At 36.1% G+C, this 23,575-nt stretch overlaps 2 protein-coding genes across 6 annotated transcripts; one reads left to right on the forward strand and one right to left on the reverse strand.

The window, feature by feature from the left end:
* Nucleotides 1-1,043: 1,043 nt before the first annotated feature.
* Nucleotides 1,044-7,692, forward strand: frj (membrane bound O-acyltransferase domain containing farjavit). Its single transcript, XM_028302565.1, has 7 exons — nt 1,044-1,377; nt 1,656-1,969; nt 2,055-2,206; nt 2,434-2,645; nt 2,790-2,963; nt 5,655-5,793; nt 6,167-7,692. Exons 1-7 carry the CDS (start codon nt 1,148-1,150, stop codon nt 6,413-6,415), a joined length of 1,470 nt encoding a protein of 489 aa, XP_028158366.1. The 5' UTR covers nt 1,044-1,147; the 3' UTR covers nt 6,416-7,692.
* Nucleotides 7,091-22,096, reverse strand: Mnr (Membrane-bound Notch regulator). 5 transcript variants are annotated; one of them, XM_028302570.1, is made up of 6 exons: nt 12,751-12,774; nt 11,412-11,483; nt 9,530-9,664; nt 8,956-9,168; nt 8,313-8,901; nt 7,091-7,376 (listed from the first exon to the last, which is right to left on the reverse strand). In XM_028302570.1, the coding sequence occupies exons 1-6, from the start codon at nt 12,752-12,754 to the stop codon at nt 7,322-7,324; spliced, it is 1,068 nt and encodes a 355-aa protein (XP_028158371.1). In that variant the 5' UTR covers nt 12,755-12,774; the 3' UTR covers nt 7,091-7,321. The 5 variants fall into 5 exon arrangements, with proteins under 5 accessions (XP_028158371.1, XP_028158372.1, XP_028158369.1 ...); XM_028302571.1 differs by having other exon boundaries at nt 8,313-8,421; nt 8,524-9,168; XM_028302568.1 differs by lacking the exon at nt 12,751-12,774 and adding an exon at nt 21,952-22,096 and having other exon boundaries at nt 8,313-9,168.
* Between the last annotated feature and the right edge of the window lie 1,479 nt (nt 22,097-23,575).

Consider the following 23,575-nt stretch of genomic DNA (forward strand, 5'->3'; position numbering starts at 1 on the left):
TTTTGCCTAGTTTTCTGGCTTTTCTTTTCTTGTATGTTGATGGCCTTAACTCTCGTTGCGTGATCGAACAAACCATTTTATCTAAGAACTTATCCTTTTTATCACTCTTTGGCTCTTTGGATTTATTATCAAGCCGAAATGATAGAAACCAAAGCGACTCAAAGCCATGAAGCTACAGATAAAAATGGAGGCCACACTCCGAATACCTACTTGAAGCACAAACTAAGTATCACTATCTCGCTCTCTGTGGGCAGACTCGCTCTTTCTAAATAAACAAAAAATATAAAATTGCTCAAATTCAATGAAACCAATGTAAAATCTTTATTTCTTGACATAGGTATCATTAAAAATGATAAGTGTAATTACTGGTAAAACGTTTTAGGAAGAAATTACTGTAAAAAATGTGAAAAATGTTTACAATGATCCAATGTCGGAAATCACGAAATAAACACTTACGCGTGGAATCTTATGTCACTTCCAGGACACCACGTACTACCGCAACCACGCACTACAAAATTTTGCACCAATTCTTGTGATAAAACAATGATTATTTCCTGTAAACAATCTCAAACGAAATTAACTGCTTAATAAACAAAATAGTAAACAACCGCCATGATGGGCCGGATTGGGCCGATGTTGCCACATGGTACCGATTACCCAGGAATTGGGATTGTAATTCCCTGATTCGCCAACACATTAAGCCTAAATGGCCGACAATTTTGTGATTTTTTATTTAACTAGGTAATCTTAGTTTCAAATATTAATTATTTATTTGTTTAACTTCTGATTTGGTTAGTGAATTGGCTATTTCGAAGAATTTACAAGGAGATTTAAATCAGAAGATAGCAATACTACAGTTCACACTAAAAAGAGAGGTAGGGCCGCAGAGAGCGAGATAGATATAAGTAGGTATTTGACTCAAGTTTTTGTTCCAACTCTGCCCTCCATTTTTATCTTTAGCTTCATGCTCAAAGCGTAGACAAAAAAAAACTATCTGTGCTGTGAAGTGTAAATAAAAAAAAAGACTGTCAGTGTCAATTTTTGTTGTGTGAAGAAGAGTGATTGTGTTTCGGCTCGAAGATTTTTTAATAAATCGAATGTCAGCAGAATTTTATTAAAAAATCTCATTCTTCAATTAGCCACTAAAATGTGGGCGTTCTTAGCCAAGAATAAGAATGATATCATTTATTTGTCGCTGTTACTATTAAGTGTTGCAGTAGGGCCATTTTATAGGTCATTGGGTACAGTGCAAGCTAAGAAATGGAGTGGAACTTTGCTTGGTTTATTGCTCATTGTTATCGTGTCTGGATACAGCGCAATCCATCCCATATTGTCGGCGACATTAGGAATATTGGTCATAAAAGCTACAACAGTCAGGTAACAAAGTCTAAACTTGTAATTTTTTTATTTAACATTTTTTTAATTAATTTCACTTATTAAATGCACACTGAGACAATTTTGGGATAAAGTACCGCATTTATTGTTCCTAAAAAGTTGTGTGTTAAGTACCTACCTTATTATTCATTCTGTTGTAACGTTACAATTCATCAAGTTTTAATTATTCAAGGCTAATCGATGTAGCCCTTTCAACTTCGCATATTTTAATTTACTCGTACCTAGTTTATAAACTATAAAAAGAAATATTTTTGTTTCAGATATTGCCATATAGCTACATTTTTCCTTATGTTTGGCTATTTATTCTTCTTTCGACTGGCTGATAAGTTTGGATTGCCATTATCTTCGGGTCAAACGAATCTCATACAGATGATTATTGTCCTACGAGTGGTGGGAGTTGCGTTTGAAATAAATGGATCTTGGCTAGCGATGGCTAAGAAAAAGAAAGAAGAGAAAGACGTCCCACCAGAATCTGTGGTAATAAAAGAAAAAGACGATGACTTTGTTGAGTTTATCAACCCTAATCTGATTGATCTTTTCCATTATTCATTTAATTATGTGGGTCTGCTTACAGGTGATTGTTTTCATAAAGTATTTTCATTCATAAAAATTATATTCAACTGTCTTTAAAAATGTACTAAGATCCTATTTTATTACAGGTCCATATTACAGATACAGAACTTTCAATGACTACTTCTATCTGCCATTCAGCAAATATTGTGATTGCACCGGTTTTACAATCAACACATTGAAAACTGTACCATTGTATGTTTCTTTGTACTTGGGACTTTCAAACCTTTGGCCTTTGGAGGTGATTTTTTTTAAATTTTTTTTTCAGACCAAACAAACAATAGCAAAAATAAGTCATTATTTTAAATTAGTAGTCACCTTGGGTAACTTTATGTAATTATTAAAAAAAAGTTCTACCTACATATTTATAATTTTGTAAAAATTACTTAATTTACAGAAATTCAAAGTTACCCAAGGTTTGTAGAAGGACTGTTATTGAATTGTTTTTTTATTTTGTATTTTTTTCAGTACATATTAACTGAAGAGCATAACAATAGGCACTTCATATACAGAATGCTCTACCCATGGGTGTTGTTTGCAGCATTCCGTCAACGCATTTACTCTGGCATGACGTTAGCTGAAAGTGTATGCACTTCAGCTGGTTTCGGAGCTTATCCAGTAGAAGGTCGCAATAGAACTGGACATGGGCCAACTGTTGGCTATTTGAAGTTGAAGCAAATGTAATAAATTTTCCTTTATTAATTTATATCCTATTTAATTTATGAATCTAGATTTGCAAAAACTATCAAACAGTCATTTTGTACTCATTCACAATGTGACGGTACCTGATATGAATGTTATTACAAAAAATCATTTCATTATAGGTCTGAGGAAAAAGCAAAACATGCTCAATATGATTTCAATACAGTAGAATCAATGGAAGTCTGGAATTGTGAGACTGTAGTTACCCTCCGTGATTCCATGAAAGTGTGGAATAAGGCTGTGCAATACTGGGTGGCTGTGGTCGTCTATAAGAGATTCCCAATCAAAATATTAAAGTAAGTATACATTTTAAGGGCCCCCGTGCATTAGGCGACGCCACGAAATAAATAGTGACCTAGCCGCGTGGCCTGGTCGCCTGCACGGAAGCCCTAAGATAGTATTTAAACTACGTTGTGTGCAACATTTATAGGAATTCAATTTGAATGCAAAAAAACTAATGTTATTCTATAAAAATGTTTGAGATTGTACGAGGGCTGCACTAAAAGTATCGGGAATAGAATATTTCCACTGTTCCTATCATATTAAAATATTTTTAATTGCAAACACCTTGGTTTTAAGCATCGAATACCATTTATTTATTTAAAAAAAGATTCTCGGTCTTATCACAAGGTCTTGTGAAACTTGTTTAGTCGTTGAGAAAATGGAATTGACTCGAGAAAATTGAAGAGCGATGATTTATTATGACTTTCAGAGTGGTTTAACACAAAAACAGTGTGTTGACCGGATGATTTCTGCATTTGGTAATGAAGCCCCATCCAAAACCATAATTTATCGCTGGTTTGCTGAATTTCAACGTGGACGTGTCAAGCTCAGTGATGGTCCCCGTCAAGGTCGTCCAAAAACTGCAGTCACCCAAGATAACGTTGATGCTGTGCGTAAGCTGATTGAAGAAGATCGACATGTGACATACCGCGAAATTCAGGCAACTTTAGACATTGGCATGAGTCAAATACAAATAATCTTGCATGAACAATTAGGTGTAAAAAAGTTGTTTTCCCGACGGATACCGCATTCGCTCTGTGAAGAGCAAAAAGCGGCTCCCGTTACTTGGTGCATCAGAACTCTCGGAAGATTACATGCAGGATCCTCAAATGCTGTATACAACATCGTATCAGGTGATGAATCCTGGATATATGCGTACGAACCCGAAACAAAAAACCAGTCACGAGTTTGGGTGTTCGAAAATGAGTTAAAGCCAACAAAAATTGTTCGTTCACGGAGTGTTGCAAAAAAAATGGTGGCTACGTTTGTCTCCAAAACCGGCCATGTTGCGACTATTCCTCTTGGGGGACAAAGAACAGTTAATGCAGAATGGTATGCTAGCATTTGTTTGCCACAAGTCGTTTCTGAACTCCGTAAAGAGAACTGCAACCGCCGCATCATCCTCCATCACGACAATGCGAGTTCTCACACCGCGAACAGAACAAAAGAGTTTTTAGAGCAAGAAAACATAGAATTATTAGACCATCCGCCGTACAGCCCCGACCTAAGCCCTAATGATTTCTATACTTTCCCTAAAATAAAGAATAAATTGCGTGGTCAGAGAGTTTCATCACCTGAAGAAGCTGTGGACGCCTACAAAACGGCCATTTTGGAGACCCAAACTTCCGAATGGAATGGTTGCTTCAATGATTGGTTTCGTGTATGGAAAAATGTGTCAAATTTCGCGGAGAATACTTTAAAAAGCAATAAATACATTTTTAAATAGTAATGTTGTTTCACTTGCTTGATTCCCGAAATTTTCAGTGCCGCCCTCGTATTCTGTTGTTGTAACCTATAAATAAATAAATAAATGGTTAAATACAGTGTGAGTCACGTTAAAGTGTACATATGAAAATAGATGAAACTAAGTAGACCTATTTTTATCGACAAAAAAGAGGTCAAAATTTTTTTTAGATTTTTAAAAAAAAAATTATAGATTTTTTTTTCTTCCAATTACTTATTGTAAAGAAAACGTAATAACTTTTAAACTAAGCTGTATATCTTGATAAAATAAAAACAGTAATAATGCAAAATAACAGGCAATACTAAAAAAATACATAAACTACATAAAAAAAGGCCAACAAATAATAAAAAATGATACTTTTTGAAAAAAATCTGCTTTTAAATTCGTGTTTTTTTGGTTATTTGATCAATTTCTCCAAAAAATGCCCGTATAACCGGGGGTTTTTATTACTTTGTATTATTCTCTATCGTATTACCTTCGTAAAACCAAAAATCGCATGTCTCTATCCCTATCACAACGTTTGCAATGATCGTTTGAACTAAGCCTCTCCGGGCGCGCCATTCAACGCGAACGCTTCGTTAACAACGAAATTGAAAATGGCTCTAGATTTGTTATTTTGATAAAGACAAGTTAGATTTCAAATAAAAATAAAAGATTTCGAAGTAAAATAAGCATTTTAGTTAAAATTAAAATTGTCTTTAACTGTAGCGGAGAATAATGTTGTGGCAGGCCTTTGTTCAAACGATCATAGCAAATGTTGTGATAGGGATAGAGACATGCGATTTTTGGTTTTACAAAGATAATACAATAGAGAATAATACAAAGTAATAAAAACCACCTATTATAGGGGCATTTTTTGGAGAAATTTATCAAATAACCAAAAAATCACGAATTTTAAAGCAGATTTTTTTCAAAAAGTATCATTTTTTATTATTTGTTGGCATTTTTTGTGTATTTTATGTATTTTTTTAGTATCGCCTGTTATTTAGCATTATTACTGTTTTTATTTTATCAGGATATACCGCTTAGTTTAAAAGTTATTACGTTTTCTTTACAATAAGTAATTGGAAGAAAAAAAAATCTATAATTTTTTTTTAAAAATCAAAAAAAATTTTTGACCTCTTTTTTGTCGATAAAAATAGGTCTAGTTTCATCTATATTCATATGTACACTTTAACGTGACTCACACTGTATTAAATACCAGGTTTTAAGTTTTCTCACATCAATAAACAATTTTTAGGGTCCATGTGGCGCTGTTTGTATCGGTGATTTGGCACGGATTCCATGCCGGGTATTTCTTCTGCATTTACTTCTGTCCTTTCTACCTGATGGCGGAGGATATTTACTACAAACTTTACTATAAGGAGACCACAGGAATGGTAAGTCGTCATCTTCGTACTCTCGAGTTTAACGTCACTTTCGTTATGTGTCTTGCTATCCTTGGACCACACACATGGTGATGTGATGATAACATTTGGGTGACAGTAGAGCGAGTCCAATTCCATGCAAAAAATAACTAAAGTACGCGAACACCTGGTTATACTCATCGCGATATGGCGCGAATTTTCATATAATGTGTAGCCTAGGGGTTAATAACGTTTCAACTCGGAAGCAGTTGTGTGCTTGTTCCTGCATATCAGACTAGCGTCATATAAAATATGTGACGTCACATGCTTGAATTTTATAAAAGCTTTTATCCCTTAGTTGTCGGCCTTGAAACATTTAGAAAATTGATTGTAATTTTACTTACAGAAAAAGAAGATCATCGGTTTTATTATGTGGTTCCTGAGGACACATTCGGAGTCCTATCAAGCTGCTGCATTCCTTCTTCTCACATTCGATCGTATTTGGATATACTACTCTTCTGTTTACCACTACTGGTACGGAGTATGGCTTGCATTTCTAATCTTAGGTATAGTATTAAATCAAGCACATAAAGCAAGTCGTCCTAAGAAAAACACGGGTGAAAGTGCTGCTACGGATAAAAGTAAGGTCAATTAATGAAGTTATTTAAACTATGACATAAACAGAGATATTTTTATACGAATTTTGTAGATTTATTAGATGAATTATTCTGTTAGTTAATTTAGTAAATATTTTTATGGAAAATATTATTTGTTGAAAAATTCAGTTTGGCTGCTTTTGGTTTATTGTTTTATTTAAAGAATATATTTGGAAGAAATTGAATCTAAGAATTATGAATTTAGACAATAGTCGGTCAGGTACCTGTATTAAGATTTTAAATGTAGGTTGATCTAATTCATAATTTATTTAAAATTTTATTCATAAACTATTAAAAAAAGTTATTTAATCTATTAAAAAAACACTTATGAGATGATATTACAACTATCCAATTCACTCTTAAGATTAGTACCTACCTATGTAAAGACTAAGTTTGAGTAAGTTTATGTAATTTGTGTAGGTATAATATAAATATTATGAAAAGTACATGTGCCAGAATATGAGTCTTGTTGGCAATAATTTGTTAAGATTTTTATGAACAAACACTAATAACTGTAGAATTATAACTTAGCTTAGAATGTAGATCATTGTAAGAGTAATGGGGAATTATGGGCTGGGGAATTTAGAATTAATAAAGGGATACCTACTTATTTAGAAAACACAATGTACAGTTTTGTAAACTTTAATGGTAACTTTACATTCCTTAAAATTCTGAACAAAAACATTCAATATTTTACTTACGTTTTACAATATTATAACTGAGGTACCATAACTTTGTAAGCCATTTACTTATTGCTCATGTTTTCTAGTCTGTATTATTAAAGTTAAGAGATTCAATTTGAGTTTTTTATTTTAATCTCATTTCTAATCCCAATAGTTTCGGATAAGCTAATAAGCTTTATTATTTGCGGCTTATAACATTTTATTTTTATTCTAACTTATTCACTATACTGACGTCTGGATATATCGGTGTATCAGGCACATCACTACCATTGCGATACTGAAATGAAAATGCACAGTAAAACATGGCACAGAATATTGATAAATAAATCCAAATGAGTATTCTTATAACATAGTTGTATAATACATTGTAAAAGTGCATATAAAAAACAGCACGTCAGCCGTAACATTTGAATATGAAAATAGACCTTTATTCATCAGTAATAAGAACTTTTGCAAAATGTTACGCTTGATATGCCGTCGAGTGTACATTTGAGAATATTAATTATCATGTTAGCCTCCGAAGACCTTAGTATTTCTTAATTAAATTAGCTTCAAACTTACAAGCCTTGTTTATAAAATATTAACATTAAGTTATTTTGAGTAAAAGAAGGTAAGGCATGACTGAATACCATGGCTAAGAAAGCGAACTTTAGCAGTCCCATGTCTTGGTTAGTTCGAGAATTCTTATTTTCTTACAATGTACGAAAATAACTTATACATAAGCGTTGGCGAAAAAATTAAAATGTAAAGCATTATCCAACACAATGAGACGACGAAAAAATTAATCCATAAAATAATAATATAAAGCTTAATTGCGGTAAACAGTATTTAACTAATTCAGGAATATCAGATCATTTATCAATACCATTTTAGTATTTGTATAAAAGCTTGTTCTTTGTGACCTAGTCAACTGGTAATGTGCTAATAATACCTATAACTTGTAATATTTACACAATCGTAGGTACATAATTCTTAAAGCCAATATTTTATCACATGTACAATTACATTGCAAATAAAATCTTGCCTAATTATAAATCATGATTTAGATTTAGGTTACATTGCTACATGATGTCTATTAGTGTATGAACAGTAAACTGCAGTTAATATAAATTAAAAAGAAATAAAAGAAAAAGTGCTCGCGACATGCAAAGCTGAAAGAAAAATTACACCGAGCGACACCACACCAAAAACTACGCATATCTACGTTATTTACCCAACGTTCCATCCGTACGACACTGGTTTGTGTGTGGTGCCCGCACTATGATGGGTGTTGCTTTGCCCGTAATTCTTGTTTTGGGTGGGGGTCTGATAGCTCGGTTGACCTGATGGATAATACTGAGGGTTAGAACTCCTGGAATTGGAGCTATAAGAAGAGTAATTAGGATTCTCCATAATCGGTCTCGAGTTGAATAAGTTGTTCAAACCTCCGTTCTTGGTTATATCACTAAGGATGCTTCCGAAGATGTTGGAGAAACCGCCTGATCCGCCTGAGCCGGTTCCAGGTTTAGTGCCACCGCCGCCGGTGTTCCCACCAGCGTATTTGTTTATGGTGTTCAGAATGCTGTCGATGGGATTTCCGTTGCTACCTGAACTGCCACCGAAACCTCCGAAAGGGCTGGGATTAGAGCCACCGTGGGAATTACCTCCGTATGGGCTATGCCCTCCGTTGGATGACCCTCCGTAAGGCGAACTTCCCCCATAGGGCGAGTTTCCGCCGTATGGGGAGTTGCCTCCGTAAGGAGAGTTGCCTCCATACGGGGAGTTACCACCAGTATTAGTGTTGCTCCCGTAAGGGGAGTTGCCTCCATACGGGGAGTTACCACCAGTATTAGTGTTGCTCCCGTAAGGGGAGTTGCCTCCATACGGGGAGTTACCACCAGTGTTAGTGTTGCTCCCGTAAGGGGAGTTATTGCCGTATGGGGAGTTATTTCCGTAAGGGGAGCTTCCTCCGTAAGGGGAGTTTCCTCCCGACGGTGGGGCCGGGGCGGGGTAGTTAGGGGCTGAGTCAAAGTTATGCGTTTGAGGTTTGGGCGTTGTCACAGATGGCTTCGCAGGCTCTGCGTGTGATCCTGAAATGAAAAGTACACAAAAGTCAGAACAAGTAGGTAATTAGTACATGGATGTTGTCTATCTATCCTTGATTATTCAAGGAATACAAATTTATATTTGCGATTGGTTGTTTTGTGTTTTTTTTTTTCAGTGTTAATGGGGACTTCACCCCACTAATACTGAAAAGAAAAACCATGTTACATGCATGTCTCTTGCTGATGGTTTTAATTAACCTTGGATGGATTACACTCTATTTGGTTTATACAAAGAGAAGCGGGATTAACCTGCAATAACCAACCGTAAATAAAGGATGTTTAGGCTGAAATTACGTTACGATACATACCTACTACTGACGAATAGAAAAATAAACTTTTTGCTCACCTTCAACTTGCGACTTCTTCTTGCAAGTGGGGTATGTCCCACAGTTGGACGAGTGCCCGAAGGAGCAGGGGTCCTCAGCTAACACGCACACTTCGCTGTTGAGACATCCTATGTCTTTGCATGTTCGGCCGTATTCTGAAAAATATAAAAGAATATTTTTATACGTTTTCCGGCGTGGAAAATTAATTTTTATTTGGTGTTTGTCTGAGTCAAACGTTTCTTTAACCGAATAGGCGCTTTACATTTTCTAAAGTATGTACGAGAAACGAAACATGTGTAGTATTTTCATTTAGGTTTAGGACTCGCTCTTACTCAGTTAACTCGATCTTATCTATTCTCCTTATAGTTCTATCCCAATACAACTTTTAAATTCTGTCCGCGTCCACAAATAGCCAAAAGCAAATTGAAAAATTCCGATTCGTCAAGTGTTGACAAGGGGCGGTCTGCAGGCCATCATGACTCTTACCGGACTATTCACAGACGTGTCCACAATTTACTCCCATCTCATGGCAAAATAGATTTCCCCAGGTGAAAAGTGTTCGAAAATGTAAAAAAAACTCCATAATATCACATGAATATATTTTATTCCGCTGTGTCTACGGGAACTGTGCCCTTTTTATAACCCGAAAGGCGTGACCGGGTAAAGAATTCGGTTGTAAGGGAATAGGGAATATTTGCATATACAAGATTATATACTTAGATTAGGCTCGGCGACCTCCTTGAGACTCAATATCACACGTAATAAAAGGCAACCGAAACGGAACGGTTTTTGCCAGTGAATTGTTTCTCGTATAAGCTTTTCGTGCTTTATCCTGCCAAATACCGTATTAGGAAGGCAATTGCGTCCTATATAAAATAAATGCAGGAATGGGTATGTTCATGCCTTCATTTGTTTGGATATAAAATAATGGATTGTTGTTATTCGCTCCTTTTGGTAACGTTTCACCCAGTGTTGTGGAAATAATTCGGGAACATTACACCGTCGGATTTAGCCCGCAATTTATACAAGTTTATTCTTTAGGTGAGAAAACAATTTATCGAAAAGGAATGGGGTAAAAATATAAAGAGGGTATATGTCCACCCACAGGGTCACACTCCTAAGAACATTTCGATTACTAAGATTTACACAGAATTTTACGGTCGGGTTATCGCTTTAGCCCCGGGATAAGAATAATGACGTCATAATATCGTCCAAAACTTTTAGTGAAATTTCGTATAGCATTGTTGCCGCAATAAAATCTGTTTTGCGAGCTCCATAAAGAGGCAAATCTACGTCGAAAATGTTTTAAGCCGAAAGTGAGAACGCGTGGATTCCGCGCTAGATGTTTCGAGACAACTTGAGGAGCGACTTTAGAGGCAATAAAGACGAATAAAAAGAGCATCATAAGACCGGATCATAACTCATTGTTTTGTTATTTTCGAGGCGAGCGAGTTGGTTTTATGTGTGCATTAGGTAATGGATTTGAGCAATATCTTACAGGCAAGATGTACGTGCCCGAAGACGGAAGCTACAGTCTGACCAAGAATGAGCGAAACGATTCTAGGTATCGCGATGCGAGATCTTGTTCGAGTCACGAGTTCAAGAATCGTTGCAATTTGATCTCTTGTGTTATTTATATTGTTTCGTCAATGCTTTCTTAAAAATAATTTGTTACATTAAACTAACAAAGACTTGGCTTTGGTTTAAAAGCGCAACTGATACCATAGTATCAGTTTATCATTACTCATCCAGACATGAAAATAGCTTAAAGAAAATTAATTAATCATTATAACTTTGCTCTAGTAGTGATGCCTTTATGATGCACATACTTAAAGGAAATTATAAATGTGAAACACTACGTTACTTAAGGAAACAAAGCTAAATTAGACAGGGAAAACTTACTTGAAAATCCGTCAGCATAGAGAACTAACGCGAAGGCTATTAGCGCAGTCTTCCAATCCATCGCGGTGGGCACTGTAACAAATAAAACACATGAATTATAACATAATACACTTCGGATGAGTTACGTACGATACGTGTTCCGAGTAGAACTAAGCAGATGATTGTAGCTTGATGAATATAAAGCTAAGCTCGTAAAAGCTTCGAGATTGAGATTTATACAATGTAACAAGGGCTGATTCAACACTCCGCCTGGAGAATTCAACTACAGCCGAGCATGCCTCGGCCATTCCACATCAGTGTAGCGTTTAGCTGTTATTCGCAACAATATGGAAAGAGTAACAAAGTTGGGGATGTAACAGCCCGCACGTGTACTCCGCCGTCAGCTCTACAAGTTTATGACAGAGCAACATTCCTTGAACAATTCCCTGGAAACTGTTCCGTGTAACCTCGTTAGCGAGCGGTGCTGGGCGAATGCTTTGCGGGTACGAGGCAAGTTGCCGCCTTTATTGAAAACCGGGGCGTTCCGTCAATTTGGCTGGATGCAGCCGTGTGAGCATAAAGATTTTACGCTGGTCCTGATATTGGGACACAGACTAAACTAGCTGCACGTAGACTAGGATTCTCCCGAGCGAGGAATTTTTCCGTCATCTTTATAGTCTGCCTGTCTTTATCAATTGACGGCGTTTTCCGTGGAAAAAGGGTGTTGAAATTGATACCATGGCTGCAATTTTACAGTCATATTCCTACTCTATGTGTCTGAAATCACTCTCCTTGAACAATGCTTTGAAAGTCTACTGAATCAGTAAAATAAAGAGTCGCGACTGCAGAGCCGGACAAATTACGGATATGAAAGAGCTTTGACTATGTGCAAGCGTTTGAGAACAGCGTTAGTTGTTTGTGGCATTGTAGCCTTTGTTTAAAGCGGGACGTTCGGCGAAATTAGCTGGATGCAACCGTCCGTTGTAAAAGCTTTTATGTTGATATTAATTATGCTGATTTCTAAAGATCCTACGGTTTTGATAAGGCCTAATGACCCATAACTTATACCTATGCCGTAAGAATAAGTAATGTAGGTAATGGCAAAATGAAGCATGTTCCACTTATTAGCATTGCAATTGTTGTAATTTTCCGAAAGAAAATGTTCTATTTTATTAATATGATGATATTTTTTTGTATAAAAAACAAAAAAAATTCCAAGAAGTGCCAATGAACAATAATATTATCACAACAACTCATAATGAGTCGATAAAAAAAACCGAATGATGCGTATCTAAATGTAGAACGTCAACAAAAGATGACGACGAGAAATGTGTTCACTTATCTCAATCATAACACGGACCCATGAGAGTAGTAGTAGAGTAGTTTATAATTCTACAATGTCACCGCAGAAACACTGAATTCCACTAACTCCCGCAAATAAAGAACCAAATGAAGCTAGCCTAAAACGACTAGTGGATTGAGTGGCTGGCACAGTACACCGCGCCCTGAAGTCACGCAGGTCAATCAAGGCCAGGGTTCGTGGGTCGGGCGGTCACGCGACGTCTAACAATTTCGCTCTAAATACTGAATTACAGGAAAAATCAATGGACCCGATCCACAGGTTGCGCTAAAATGAAAAGGTTAATTGGAAACGGCATGGTTCGATTGAATTGCCACAGCTTTTGAGTAAAATATTAAATACCTGTGTTGTTTTGTTTGCGTTTCATCCACATATTAACACATACATTCAAATGCTCTCATTTACAAAAATCTATTTGATTGTATGAGCAATAACTCATTATTTATCGAATTGTTTATGAATCAGACTACTCTTTCCGCAAATATTTCGATATAATCGGCTCTGGTCGTTACCCAAAAATTATGGCATGAGCGGAAGAGACAGGATAAAGCCGATATATCAAAATCGTTTTGCAGAGTACTCCCTGACAATCTATTGGACTATGGAATCGAACGAATGTAGTGGCCGCTTATGCCAATATTACAGGACCTTCGGGACTTAGCTCTTAAAGCCGTTTCTGTATTTTCAGTTCTATTTGTCGTTGTCGCTCACTCGGCATTTCGCTACGAATGAAATGGATAGAATCGAAAATACACGGTTGAAAGTCGACACAGATGTACGAAGGTCTATATTTCCTCGTCCATTCGAATCGAGTTAAAAAACGCAAATCAAAGAAAATTAGTAAATCCGAATTGAACTAAAGCCCAGGACATCGCATGTGACGACCATTTCACAGGTGCGCTCGTGCTGATGAGATTAGAATTAATGGCGAAGCCCTGATTAAAAAGGACGCCGCGGTGCAGAAATTAAAAGGATCCCTGGGGGGATATTACATGCCATAGAGCAGAAATTGGATAGCGATACGCGAGATATATTGCCCGACATAAAGCCGTGCTCGGTAACTTTCTACCCATTTCCGGCAGCCCACTTGTGAATCGTATTTCGGAATCCTTTTTATCTTTTTTGCGATGTGGCGGTGGTGTGCGAAGTGACAGCGGCACCAAGCCACTTCGCAGCGCATATATCACCCGAGCCTGTTACGGCCGTGTTAACGGCCCGCTGTCGCCTTCGAGCTTCACTCGTCCGGCTCCATTGTTTGCTTTAATGGCGTGGGTAATGTTTCCATCGGAATATGCCAAAAGCGTAAACAAATTGACACGGGAAAAGCGGATGACAAATGTGAGCACGCCGCGCCGAATGCCAGTACGTGACGATCCGTGAGAATATAGTTGGTCGCAAGATTTGGCGCGTTCAAATTCCGGAGGCGATGCATCGTTGCCGGCTTCCAGTCCACAAATTCAGGGATTGCAGGGGGATGCGACGGGTGTAAAGCGAGGGTGTCGCACACCGGGATTTATATCGGCGGAAATCTCCGATGTGTTCACACTTCACGCTCGTGGGATGCCGACGCCAGATAAAATGTTCCGCAGCCGGAATCGTGTGGGCTCTTTACAGATTTTCGTTCTTAACTAAGCTCGTACACAACGGGACGGCTCAGAGATTTAGCCGGCGTATATTTGTGTAAGGCCCCAAAGAGGCAGTCTTGGCAATTCAGTTCAAAGTTTCCTCAACAAATAAGTTACCTACGTGCTTAGTAATACACTGATTAATCAAATTACTCATAAGTAAAGTATTTATAGGAAGACTGTTCTACATAATTATATTTGCATTAACTGACACTTATTTCCGCAAAAGGAATATTTGCTCAAGCACTTCTTTTCAAAATCTAAAGTTTCGTGAAATATCAAACAAAATTATAGCAGACTCGCAGAACTTACCAGAGCAATTTTAGCTTCCTTTATTATTTAATGGAGAGTCACAAATTCACGACCGCGTTACAGAACTGCGTAAAACAAGGTGACGATAATACACAAACTTGAACCGCGAATGACTGAAGTCTCTGTGCTCGGACTCGGGCTTGGAGAGATAACAAGGGGTAATTTGTAAATGAGATCATTCATTTAATAGTCATACTATACAAGACGTAACAATGTTTACCTTAAGCTACATCTCGGAAGCTCACCTATAAATACCTTAGTAATCCGCTATTCGTAGTAATCTAAAGCTGGGAAATACGTTTGTTTAGGAAGGGTTACGCGTGGATTATTTTACTCCTTTTACCTATCGTAGAGAATAAAGGTTAATTTGGAATTTAACTAACAGTAATTTAGTTATTTCAATGGTTCGCTTCAATCTTTGGATGACCTACCTAATTTATGATATTCGTAAATATTTATAATTGTACAGATTCTTAGTTTTCTTATCATTGTATAAACGCAATTAGTTTAATTGCGATCAAACTTCGTCCAATTAAATCGTGTTTTGTATACGCAAAGGCTAATGCAGTTTCAAAACGTTAGATCTATAAACTTTCGGCCATTAATATGGACCGTATTGTTAGTTATGATGTCTCCAGCTTACAGTCTGAAAATTACTGCTTAAGTTCAGGCCATTGTAGGGTGAATGATTACACCCGAAACAAAGTGGAACTGCCAAACAAATACAATCATTTGGACAAAGACACAAGTACCTACATCGATTGTAAAAATTATGGTTCTTTGAAATTTTACGTCATCAGTAATTTTGTCCACAAAAATATCGTACAGTCATAATATACTAAATACAGTTGGGTCACAGCTGTACTAACGAGTGGCATGTATTTAATAATTATATTACAAACAAATGGATAGGACGGGACTTGGAACAATAAACAGTAGCGTGTTTAATTGACTGGCAGACAATTAAAAAGATAACCCAGTTGCAAAAACGTTGCTACCATAGCTTGCATATTTCTTCAGAGATATTTAACAAAAAGTAACAAAAAGCGATCACTAATTCGAAGCAATTAGAGAATGTCAAAACGTTTACAATTTAATAAAAATAATAATATTTCTACTTGTATAAATAAAACGGACTATCAACAAATCTGTCCCCAATCCCGAATCCACAACGTCTAATGAGCAAGAAACAGCTGAAGTAACGACCGAAGAATCTGTACAATTGGGAATAAATGGAAAATGTTTTAATAAAACGAATAATGGGGTGACGTTAATCATCGGTTGGAATAGGGCCAAAGAGGATAACGGGTATTGAGCGGCGGGCATAACTCACATATGCGACTAAATGTCTCCTTGCTAAAAGTACTCCTGCATATTTTCCAATTGAGAAAACCTTTGCCAAATGTTTAGAAACAGTTCTCGATTCAGAGAATAAAAGTCAGTTCTGGAAAATGACGTATAATCCACATAATGCATACGATATTTTTTAATGCGTATTGCGTACTTATGCGGAGTAGCGGATAAGTTTATATGAAATCTGCTGCTTACAAGAGGCGTCATTTGGGAATCTGTATTTAAGTTTAAACTTATTGACACACATAAAAACATGTGTTTGTTATATTTTTAGTAGTCCTGGTTTGGAACCGTGAAAATGGTGTAAACTGATTTTCATTTTTGTGAATACGATTCTAAGTGAGATGGGGCAAGATGAGAAATCTTTGATCGAAGATTCGACCATTAGTTAAATCATACAATACCACTTCCATCGTTCGCTGTGAGCAAGAAATGGTTACCCTAGTGTAGCTGGAGGCTAGACCTAACAGAATAGTTTTCAGGTTTTTGTAGTTTCATACCCCAAGGACCCGACCTGAGCCCATTAGTTCGGTAACGAAATCTGTCTGTCGGCGCAGGCCTCAAGTTTCTAAACGGAATAAGATTGATATTAGTTTGAAATAGATTTTTTGCGAGGTGCTAAACGTTGCGTCATGACATCCTAGAATTACATCCTTGTTTTTCGCTATTTTTGTTACAATCATGAATTAGGTATGTTTATACGACACGTGACAGATTGGCTTAGATTTAGTTCTTTTCCGCAGAGATAAAACCTGTAAAAGAATACTCATCGGGATGATGAAAATATTTTTGTACTTAGTTTTTATTTAAATTTTGAGATGGGTCTAGACAAAGTGCAAATTATAATCGCAAACCAGTCGAAAAGCCCCTTTTTTGTATGGAGTTTTGACGGATTCGATTTTCGATTCGATCAAAAAGTGCGTTTTGTCTAGGGGGGCTGACTATGTTTAAAGTCAGACAACTTAAAAAGATCATTCAGGTAGCATACAAAAAGTCTTTAGTTTATAAATCTAAATTATTCTTCATCTCCATGTTTTTTAATGGCAAAATCATCCAAACTCATTAATGGCAAAATAATAATATTAATACTACGTCAAAGCGTGGGATTTCTACCTACAAAGTAGTCGTCAATGTAATCATAGACACAACAATGATTTCCTTTAGCGTGAGAAATAACAAGTGCGCTTTGGACTAGCGTGCAACGGGTTCTGCTGTACATTTACATCGAATCGCATCATATTATTTTTGATGTAAGTTACATTTACTCGTACCTATTTATTTTCTTTTTTTCACAAATCAACTGAGCCCTCAGAAGTTCAGAACAAAAAATCTGTAACATAACTTACACAACACATACATACATCTACCAAAAACGACACCAAAGAGTCGGAAACAGATACGAGCAGTGTTTGAGAAATAAGTATCTGCTAATACACCTACCAATTTCTCAGACGTACACAAAAAACACTTGCTTTTTTATAGGTGTTCCGTTTCTCAAAATTCCAATGAGCCCCAAAAGCAGGTTTTCCATGCAAGTCTGGTGTAAAACATCCTATCCTTGAGAGCGGTCATGCCATCAAGAAACAAGATAAAGCCGTGTTCTATGTAGAGACTATTTGTTAGATGTTACTAGAGTTGTTTTGGCAAAGCGTCTACTCTGTATAAACACGCAATCAATTCAGAGAAATGATACGAAGAGACGAGAGGTTGTGGAGAGACAAATAGCTTATTTGGACTAGAGCAAAGAGGAAATGCCATATTGAGCAAAGTGGAAATGCATTTGTTTAGAAAACAATTACAATGGAATGCTGAGAAATTAGATAAATGAAGAAGCACTGATGTCGTGCCCTGAGTGCCCGAGCAACTGCACTCAGGAGGATTTGATGAGTGCTGCTGACAACGCCACTCTTGTGGCGGAGTTTTGGGCTGACACTGTGTAGGTTTGTTGTCGACACGAAAAGAAGAAGAAGAGAAATGAAGATATACTTTTTAATTAAGGTAAGGGCACTTACCGCAGTTAGCGCAAAGAATTAGGCAAAAAGGTTGCGTGAGAGGGAGCAATAGGTAAGCGTCTGTCAGAACTTCTGACTTAGAAGGCAGTCATTGGAAGTAATTATTGGCAAGCGATTACCCATACCATAGTTATTGCATATTATCTGTGTTAAATGTACTTTTTCTTAAATGTTATTTTAAATCTTTATTAGTCCTCTATCAAAATAATATGATTTGAGCTGGGGGTTGATTCTTACTTCTTAGCTACAAACTATTCTGATCATCTCCTGATTGAATTAGTTGCAGGTTCAATGACAGTTTTAAGTTAAACCTTGGACAAAAGTTAGCCATCATTCATGAGGTCGATCGGAGCTGATTCTCCAAGACTATTATCACAAATTGTAGAACACCTATTAGTCCTTATTTTAAAAGTTTAAGCTTATAACAAAACCCTGGATTGTATGTATGCCGAGTTTACGCAACGTTGGGGTTAGGTCGATGTGATTATCACTATCATAGCTACGACGTATTCAATTGAAATAGAATATCTAAACGGCAAAGGTCAAATAAAGGCAAACAACTCGCTTTTATCCAATTTGTACGAATAATCATATTGACTTCATTCACAAGGAGGTCGTTGGTTTATAAAATTAAGGACGAATTCGTATTGTTCCGCTTAAACTAAAACAATGTTACGCTAAAATGTGCGAACTACATATACTTGAAATTTTGTGAATGGGTCTCTGATGCCAAAACAATAACATACATTTATTAGTTACTCAAATAATACTACTAGTTTGTAATGTTATATTTGGGATTGGTCATGAAAAGTTAGCTGCCTGAGAAGGGACTTGATTACTTGAATCTTTCTAGGCGATTACTCCGAATCTGAGCATTGTAGTAACTATTAAGTAAGTAATCTGTGATTAAGCCACGGCGACATTAGTTGAAAAGCCTTACAGAATGTTCCAGACATTTTCACGGTGTAAGTCTAAAGGGTTTTCGACTGGATAGAAACTAGCTATGCAAGGAAGGACCCTGAGTCCCTGATCTTTCCCACTATAATAACACTACATAAAGTATGTGGGCTGACTACTGGGAAGAAGAATTAGAAATTTCATCATGTGCTTATGCTTGGTACGTGTCTTTAGAAAGAAAATATCTTCCAGAACCGAATTCAATTTGCGCTGTTCCATAATGCCGCATGGAAAATGATATTTCTGAGTTTTAGTAACGTCCTAAAGTTTATGATTGTTACATTCTGTGTAATGTCCACAACGTCGTAGCTGTAAAGAAACTTCCGCTACTGCGATGTAGCGATCTTTTACGAAACGGTTAGTGATGTGCCGAGGAGTCTGGACAGGGTTACGAATAAATATTCTTTCTTCGTTATTCCAGTTATACTGATAATAATGTGAAATAATGCATGCATGTAAAGTTTCCCAGACCAGTTTTTGATTACCTACTAAAGTTCGTACGTCAAAATTTTTTTTGTATTAAAACTCATTTATTTCTGTAAATAGGCTTAAAAAAAGCACTTTTACTATGATTTTTTATTATCATATTACAAGATCCTGCGTTTTTGGCTTTAGTATCCATACAAAATGGCAATTTTATTTTAAGACAAGTGACCCAAAAATCTAAGTGGTTACTGATGCCTGTACGAATCATGTCGAGCGGTATAGATTGCAGAACATCTCTAAAATCTGGAATTGCTGGTTTCTGGGGGTGAAACGTGACTTACGCTCATTCGGCTTTGTGACATTAGCGGGTTGTTCCTGGCAGAAAGCCATAATTGTACGGTCAAGTCCGGGCACTGGGACACTGACATTAAAGGAAGTGTTCGCTCACAGAGTTGGACATTTTTATGCGCCGCCATGCCCAAGCCCATATATCGTGGAAACATGATTTTAATCGTAAAATTTGTAAACATTTACATTATACATTTACTAGCTTTTAGCATGCAGCTTCGTCCGCGAGTTTTTCGTCAATCGCGCTCGCGTCTTCCTTCCAAAATCAGTATCTTAAGTTTTTGTCTGGGTTCGGCAATTAGCAAATATAAATTAGAAAGAAGAAAAAAAGATCTTAGCACTGAAAACACGCAATTCAGATACAATTAAAAACAAGATCTTTTTTAAAGTATTATTCATGAAAAAGCACCTCATAATAGTAAAGTTAAGACTTCATTGACTGGACTACAAGTATAATATTTATTTAGTCAGTTCATTGACACAAAGTTTTTTTTATTAAGCAAGATTTTTTTTAAGTCAGACTTGAACATTCACACACAATACTTTTAAAATTGTAAAAGTAAAAACTTCAATCGCAACACTACATGGTAATTGATAACAGTTAAATGTTTAGTCCTTCAGAGGTGGAATTGTGTAAAGCAATCGTAATCATTTGACAGTTCATAACGTACGATTATTCTGTCAAATGCTTTGTTTCACTGACTTTATTGTACGTTATGAACTGCAAATGATAACGATTGCTTTACACAAGTCCACCTCTGATGTCACAACTCACAACCACCACTACTATACTATTGTTAACTATACAAAGATTTCCAAGCTTAACTGAATAATCACAGGATAAATCAATTCAGTTCCTGCTTCCAACCATGCAAAGAATGGAACTAGCTATTCAATATCTAGTTAGATTCTTTTACACAGAAATGAGCCTTTATAAGTAAATCACAGCACAAAATGAAGATAAATAAATAAAGCTGGAGAGGATTTACTAAAATCCTTTATTTATAAACCACTTACACCCATATTCACAAATGATGTTTGCTTAAGTCAGTCTTTCCCAAAGTGGGCGATGACGCCCCCTTGTGGGCGCTGCAGGCTTAAAGGAAAAAAAATCCAGAGACCCAGAAAAAAAATCGGGACGTTGTGTAGAGGCTTGGGAGGCGTCATCTACTAGGAGGACTCTTAGACATCTACTAGGAGGACTCTTAGACATCGACTGAGCTCAACTCTTGACTGCAAAAATGGGGGGCGCTAAAAAATAATTTATTTTGAAAGTGGGCAGTAGACTAAATAAGTTTGGGAACCACTGGCTTAAGTGAAGCAGCAAATTGAACACACAGCATTAATAGAGCTCTGTGATTGGTTCGTGTGTCACCCTGTGCGTCCACATGCACTGTGAGACCTCATAGTAATGTATGTGAATACGGGCATTAAAGTCAAAGCTTATTTTACTTACGATATTAATATGATAAGAGACCTAATTACTTAGGTGTAAATAAATCTTTCAAAGCCTATTTGAATTAAGGTAATTGCTTACTTTTTTTAATTATTCTTTCGTTAAATTCTGTTTATAAATAAATACAAGTCAAATAAAATACCAATTATAATATTGGGCATAACACAAGTTCCAACAGTTGATTTACCTTTATAGAAGCTTTCATGCATGTCTAAGGATTAAATATTAAGTTTATTTACCTACTAATACACCTACATTATTCTGTTTTATTGTAAGGATATTTTATAAATCACGCAATAAACAAAAAGTTACTATGTTTAAATATTTAGTGTAAGATTAAAACAAAGTTATAGTTTTGGAACAGCCTTGCAATTTTTTTATACATTTAGACTTAACCTTGATCTTAACAGGATATCGTCATGAGATAAAACAGCCTAGTTTAATCGTCAATGTAACAAATTTATACTCCATAATTAGTTAGGTACCTACTCTACTAAATTGTTACTGATCTAAGAGGATAAGAAGTACCTATACAAAGAACCAAAATAACTAGTGGATTTGCAATAACAACGAGAAAACATGACTCATTTTGTGGGTAACAAGATGCTATGATACGTTTTAAGTAGGAATTTATCATAAACTTTCTATTTCTAGAAAACATCGTCGAAAACTAGTGGCTAGTTTTTCTTATTAAAAATAGAACTTCGCTTACCAAGACGCTCAGCTGTAGTACGGCTTCGTAGGAGGAAATTAACTGAATCAATCTCGTGCGTGTAATAGTATTTTGCAAGGTCAAATAATGTAATTTTGTTCAAATCCAGACAACAACAACTCGATTTTTTTTCTCTGGTGCTGAGCTGTCAAAGTCAGTTGTCATATCTGTCAAAGTGACGTTAATATTTTTTTTGCAATATTTCGAGCTTTGGCACACAGATATTTAAGAAATAGATAACGTTAAAATTTAGTAACGTTATTTCTTTACATGCTTTAATAATAGTTCTAAGTCGAACAGCATAATTTAATAATTTATTTGTGTATATGTCGCAGGCAAATTGTATGATTCCGCATTTTACAAACGGCGTCGTCAGTTCACAAACGCTCGCTGCTCTATGAAATGCCGAAGGCAAAATGTAAATTGCCTGGGCACTTTATAATATGCCAAAACATTTGATAGCCAATTCAATTGCTGTTTACAAAATGCCGCGGCAAATTGAAGTATTTAGTTCTTTTTCTTACCACGCGAGGCGCTGCTAATCAAAACAAGAAAAATGGCGTCGAGTCGTGGTGTTGTGATACAGAAAACAGTGCAAATTATACGTATTCAAAGGACTTTTCACAAAAAAAGACATTTATTAAACTTAGTGAATTAAAAATATTTTACGATTCACAAATAGGAGCAGTGAAAAAGCTATGGAAAAATGAAATAGTTTTTGAGGTTATCCGGCACGTAAAAAACGCTAAGGTGACAATGGAATCTAGTGCTCGGACTGGTGGAGGACTGCTGCGGAATATTATTGGTTTAAAAAAACATTGTGTTGTCTTCTAGACTTCTTCTAGGTATAATTAAAATGTAAGACTTAATTAAAGGACTGACTATCGAAACATATTTTGTGTCATAGTTTTATGTACCTACCTATAGGTACGTCAATAGTTTAAATTAGTTTATTGTTGTTTTTATTACGAAAATATTTTAATTACTTTAGGAGTAGCTAGTATTTTAGGTTTGTCTTACCTGAATAGATACCTACCTGATTTCTGAAATTAAGTCTGATTTGTCCAACATGTGTTTTATGATGGTCACCCTATTGCAACAATCATAGTCGAAATTTTATCAATTGAACGAGTCGCCAATTTGCCTTCGGCATTTCATAGAACAGCGAGCGTTTGTAAACTGACGACGCCGTTTGTAAAATGCGGAATCATACAATTTGCCTGCGACATATAGATTATAGTCATAGCTAGATTTAACTAATCTTATAATTTGCATCAGAAACAAAAATGCCTGTCATGCCCCGTTGGTTGACTGGAAGTGAATAGTAAGTAAATTTTATTTTAATTAAATAAATAACTTAATTCGAAAATGTTTTTTAATGACATAATTACCTAATCCAAATTCTAAAAGAGAAACTTAGGATTTGGACTAGCATCATTACACCACTTTTGTGTATTTTGCGTCTCTGAAGATCGAATACGAATAAAATTAGTATTACAATGTGTGGGGAATATCGATTAATAAATAATTATTAATTGGCGGAGAATACATGTGGGTACCTGGTCAAAAATCACCACGAAAATACACTAATTCTGTATTCCAGCCAATCGAACCGCGTAGTCAA

Source organism: Ostrinia furnacalis, unplaced genomic scaffold, assembly GCF_004193835.3.
Source record: "Ostrinia furnacalis isolate ACB-3 unplaced genomic scaffold, ASM419383v2 OfSCF1132, whole genome shotgun sequence".
Taxonomy (NCBI): Eukaryota; Metazoa; Arthropoda; class Insecta; order Lepidoptera; family Crambidae; genus Ostrinia; species Ostrinia furnacalis.